This window comes from Cnephaeus nilssonii (assembly GCF_951640355.1).
Source record: "Cnephaeus nilssonii genome assembly, chromosome: 5".
Taxonomy (NCBI): domain Eukaryota; kingdom Metazoa; phylum Chordata; class Mammalia; order Chiroptera; family Vespertilionidae; genus Cnephaeus; species Cnephaeus nilssonii.
Window position 1 is genome coordinate 24917067 of NC_137076.1, and position 5270 is coordinate 24922336.

The following is a 5270-nucleotide window of genomic DNA, read 5'->3' on the forward strand; positions in this document are numbered from 1 at the left end:
CTTGATGCTGGCACCAGCTAGGGATAAGGGCACCCATGAGTGGTCATTACCGTGTGCCAGGAGGCAGTGGTCAGAGGCCAGGTGGGCTGGTGTTCGGGTCCTCACCTTGGGGAGCGTCTCCATGTCTCTGAGGTTCAGTGTCCCTTCTGAGGAATTGCGGGGGGGGGGGGGGGGGCGGATTCCTCCTCCCACCAATGAAGGAACATGGGTAGAGTGTAGATGTACACAGTGCCTTGTCCATAGTAAACACGGTGGAGGCCACAGCGGGGTATGTAGGGGCCAAGTGGAAAGGCCGATGCCCCATCGGGTGGGGGTGGTCAGGGTAGGCTTCCTGGAGGAGGTGGTGGAGGATGGGGCCTTGGAAGATGGGTCAGAGCACAGAAGGGAGGGCTGTTCCAAGCAGGAGATGACTAGGGAGGGTGCTGGGAATCCTGACCTGCTCCACCCCACCCCAGGGTGGGCTCTATGAGGCGGTGAACGAGGTGTACAAGAACTTGATCCCCATACTGGAAGCCCACCGTGACTACAAGAAGCTGGCTGCTGTGCATGGCAAACTGCAGGAGGCCTTCACCAAGATTATGCACCAGGTTGGCCATGGTGCCCTCCCAGACCCTGCCCTTGGCCCCACCCCACCTTCCCAGGCTAAACTCTTGACTCTTCTCTTCCCCACAGAGCTCTGGCTGGGAGGTAAGTCAGCCTGGTGGCCATCTGCCTCTGGGGCCCCAAGAGGCTAGTCAGCAGTGGTCATGGACAGCCACCAGGGGGCGCCGGAGGAGCATGGCTGCCGGGAAACAGGCTTTGGGACTCAGTGGGCAATGACATACCCCACTACTTTCCCCCAGACCTCCCTCCCTTCCCCAAATCTCCAGGGCAGCCTGTGACTCACCCAGCTGGGAGCTCTCCAGAGACATCCGTCCCTTGGGCAGGGCCTGCTCAGTCACTGCCTGCGAGGGGGCTCTGACTCTCTCTGTTTCTTTGTCTCTTTGTCTCTTTGTGTCTCTTCCTCTCTTTCCCTCCACGTCTCCCTGTCTCTCTCCCTGTCTTGATCACTCCCTCTGTTTCTCTTGGTCTGTCTCTCCCTATCTCCCCTACCTCCCCAGGATCCCTGCTCCTCATTGCCATTTAGTGCTCCCCCTCTCCCGCCTTTCCCCCACTTGGGTCTATTTTTAGGCATCTCCTAGTTTGGGGAGAATTTTCTGGCCAAAGATGGCAAGAACCCAGAGCTGAGGCAGGAGGGCTGGGTTGGGGGGCGGGTCACCTCCCTCCCTGGGTCTCTGGTCTCATGGGGCAGCATAACCAGGACCCTGGGGGTTTGATGGCTCTACCTCTGACCTCCCCTGTGATTTTGTCTCTCTGTCCCCTGCTCCCCACCTCCCTCTCCTGATGCCTACCCCACCCCTCCTGGATCTGCTTTGGTGAGTGAACATGGAGCCACCCCTTCCTTTCTGGTGGGAGCGGGGAGGCGGGGGAGGAGTGAGAGGATGCCCTGGAACAAAAGAGGCAGAGTCTCTGTCCCAAGCATTTATTGAGCACCTGCTGCATACCCAGCCCAGTAGGCATTGAGGATACAGCTGTGAGCGATATAGCCCCAGTCCTTATTTCATATAAGGGATAAATGAGGGGGCAGGTTTGGGGGAGGTAGGAGACAGAAGCTAGGGAGAAAGAGCAAGGGTGTGGGCAGTTGGTGGTCGTCTGAGTCCATGCCCCATATTCAAGAGGTCCCCCTGCCTCTGCCTGTGATACGATGTTCTTGGAGTCCTCACATGCCTACCCAAAGTGCTCTGGTCTCCCCTGCCCATGTCCACCTCTTCCACACGTGGGGCCCGCACTTCTGGAGCAGGGGGACCTCCAGCGGGGCGTCCTGGCCAACAATACCCCTCCCCGCAGCCCCAGCGCGTTTTTGGAACATACTTCCGCGTGGGTTTCTACGGTGCCCGCTTTGGTGACCTGGACGAGCAGGAGTTTGTGTACAAGGAGCCATCCATCACGAAGCTGGCCGAGATCTCACATCGGCTGGAGGCACGTCCCGGTGGTGGCGGGTGGATGGGGCACAGGGCGGCCCTGGGGTGGGGTGGGGGCTGCACCTGTGCGGCCCGAGTCAGCCCCGTGTCCCCAGGAGTTCTACACGGAGAGGTTTGGAGAAGATGTGGTCGAGATTGTCAAAGATTCAAACCCTGTCGACAAGACCAAGCTTGACGCCCAGAAGGTGAGGGTTCCTGACCACGCCCCTGGGATCCCCTAAATCCTATAGTCAGGGTGATTCTCAGTACTATTTCCTGGAAACCCTCAAATCCTTTTCCTCTGAGAAAGTCCAGAGCTTATATCCTCCGGGGACCCCCAAATCCTTAACCTCAGGTACTTCCCAAACATAAGGAGACCTGGGACTCCCAGATGTAAAACCCCTAGACCCATGGAGGCCCAAATCCCCTTTCTCCAGGGACAGAGCCCTGCTGGGAGGCTGGTAAGCCCCAGGGGGGGTATGTGGGGGCTGTGGGAACCTCACACCTGAGCCCCGTGCCCCAGGCCTACATCCAGATCACCTACGTGGAACCGCACTTTGACACCTATGAGCTCAAGGACCGCGTGACCTACTTCGACCGCAACTACGGACTGCGCACCTTCCTGTTCTGTACGCCCTTCACACCTGATGGGCGTGCTCACGGGGAGCTGCATGAGCAACACAAGCGTAAGACACTGCTGAGCACGGACCACGCCTTCCCCTACATCAAGACACGTATTCGCGTGTGCCACCGGGAGGAGGTAGGTGGGGTCCCCAAACCCGGGTTGGGGGAGGTGAGGGGACTCCCAACTCCAACCTCCAGACCCCAATCTGTAGCCTCAAATCTCTACCTCCAGACCCAGCTGATCCAAGGCTGGGCCACAACCAGACCACAGCCCCAGAGCTAGACAAAGGCAGCTGAGCCAGGCCCTGGCAGAGCCAGGCAGGCAGGAGCCCTCGCACACTGCTCATTACACAGCCACACAGGCCCCGCCCACTGCAGCTGCCCTGGGCTGGCCTGGGTCAGGAGACCTTCAGGCCCCAGCCAGTGCATGCTGCCCCCTAACCTGCAGACAGTGCTGACGCCGGTGGAGGTGGCCATCGAGGACATGCAGAAAAAGACACGGGAGCTGGCCTTCGCCACCGAACAGGACCCGCCTGATGCCAAGATGCTGCAGATGGTGCTACAGGGCTCTGTGGGACCTACTGTGAACCAGGCATGGCCGCTGGGGTGTGCAGGCTGCCCGAGGCCCCCAAGGGTCCATGCAGACACCCTCACAAGGCCTTCTCACCCCACAGGGTCCCTTGGAGGTGGCCCAGGTGTTTTTGGCAGAGATCCCAGAAGACCCCAAACTCTTCAGGCATCACAACAAGCTACGGCTCTGTTTCAAGGACTTCTGCAAGAAGTAGGCCTGACCTCACCCGTTAGAGCCCCTTCAACCCTCATCATGGCTCTCTGCCTACTTTACCCCCCATTCTAGCTCCTGACCCACCTCATGGACTCCTCCTCCGCCTCTGGTCTTGCTTTCTCTCCTGAGTGCCAGTACCTGAGCACCTTGCCATCTGGCCCTCAGGTGCGAGGATGCGCTGCGAAAGAACAAGGCCCTGATTGGGCCAGACCAGAAGGAGTACCATCGCGAGCTGGAGCGCAACTACGCCCGCCTACGAGAGGCTCTGCAGCCCCTGCTCACCCAGCGCCTGCCCCAGCTGCTGGCGCCAACCACAGCCAGCCTCAGGTGCCTGACCCGGACCCCCCACCCTAGAGAGGGCAAGCGGAGACAGGCACAGGATGGGGATTGTCGTGTACATCAACATACGCATTTGGCTTTGCACACAAGGATGTGACTACTTGGGCATGTGCACAAATGCACACGCAGGGCAATCATTTCAGATCCTAGTGCATTAGGTCCCGGACGTGCAACTTCATCTTCCTGAGCCTCGGTTTCTACATCCGTAAAATGGGCCCGATACGATTCTGGTGGTGGGTTCCGGGAGAGAATCTGTGAACCCACAGCCAGATCAGAACGGATGTGAAAAGAGCAGGGAAGACTCTAAACGAGGCTTTGGCGGAGGAGGAGGGAGAGGGCTGGGAGCACTATGGAGTTGGGGGCCCTGTGTCCATGTTGACCCACCTCATTCCTCCCCCAGGAACTCCTTGAACAGAGCAAGTTTCCGGAAGGCCGACCTCTGAGCTCACAGGGCCTGAAACCACACCCAGAGGAACCAGCACCCTGGCTTCAGCTCTGTGCCTTTCTGGGAGTCTGCCCCACTTGGGGGGACCACATTGCATGTGGTGCTGGGCCCTCTGTTCCTGTTTGTGCACTGATACTTCTTACCTTTCTTTAATTTAAAATGTTTTTTATGAGCAGCCTGTGTGGTGTGGTCCCTGGGGGCTGGGTCATGTGAGCACCGTGTACCCACTCTCTGATCTTTGACAGCCGCTGAGACTCTGTTGTGTGCCAGGGACACAGCCGTGACCACAGTCGCAAATGCCTGCCCTTGTGGGGCTTGCGGTTCTGATGGGGAAGGCAACACACAAATGAAAATGTCACATGTACATGGGAATAATAGAACGTTTGTGGTTTTTTTTCAAAAGGAACATTTATTAAACCTTTGCTGATTGCCCAGCCCTGTACTAAAAGGCCCCCAGAAAGACACTGCCCCACGTATGGGTCTTTTTGCCCAAAAATCTCCAATAGGCCCCTGCCTCATGGTTATTGAATCTTCTCAGCACCACTATCAGGCACACTCTTAACCCCATCTTAGAGATGGGGAAACTGAGGCACGGAGCACTTAAAGGCCTGGTGGGGTTGGGATTGGAGCCCAGGTCTGGCTGGCCAGAGAGCCCAGGCCTTAGCTGCGGCCTGCGCAGCCTTGAGCTGACCCAGCTCCCTGTCCACCCCGCGGCGGTCACGCCACCGTGTACCAGGCCTGCGCTGGGCCGCGTCCAGCCTTCGGCCGCTGGGGGAGGGGTGATCTCCCTCCGCCGCCGCGCCCGCCCTTAGCGCCCTCGCGGAGCTGGGGCCGAGCCAGTCCCGCCCCCTCCCGCCCCCCCGCAGCGGCCCAGCTGCAGCAGGAGGGGCGGGACAGCGGTGGGGCCCCGGGGCTCGGGGAGGAGAGGCGCGGGGACAAGGGCTGGGACCCCCATGCGCGCGCACACACCTGCCGTCCAGGTGTGATCGTGTCCTCCCGGCCCCATCTCCCCACCGCTGCCCAGCCCACGGGCGGCAGGGGGCGGGGCCGGGCCCCGGGGGCGGGGCTCACTGGAGGG

The 5270-nt window shown here is 59.8% G+C and overlaps 1 protein-coding gene across 4 annotated transcripts in view; it reads left to right on the forward strand.

Moving 5' to 3' along the window:
• DOCK6 (dedicator of cytokinesis 6) overlaps positions 1–4367 on the forward strand; it is a 43143-nt gene extending 38776 nt beyond the window's left edge. For 3 of the 4 annotated variants that reach the window (XM_079770687.1, XM_079770688.1, XM_079770689.1), the window contains 9 exons: positions 456–587; positions 673–687; positions 1894–2019; positions 2117–2206; positions 2524–2760; positions 3073–3216; positions 3299–3405; positions 3574–3735; positions 4148–4367. In XM_079770687.1, the coding sequence (XP_079626813.1) occupies positions 456–587; positions 673–687; positions 1894–2019; positions 2117–2206; positions 2524–2760; positions 3073–3216; positions 3299–3405; positions 3574–3735; positions 4148–4190 (1056 nt within the window). In that variant the 3' untranslated portion in view covers positions 4191–4367. Of the gene's footprint in view, positions 1–455; positions 588–672; positions 1416–1887; positions 2020–2116; positions 2207–2523; positions 2761–3072; positions 3217–3298; positions 3406–3573; positions 3736–4147 lie in introns of those variants that run through there. The other variant, XR_013813517.1, reaches the window with a different exon arrangement.
• The last annotated feature ends 903 nt before the right edge of the window (positions 4368–5270 follow it).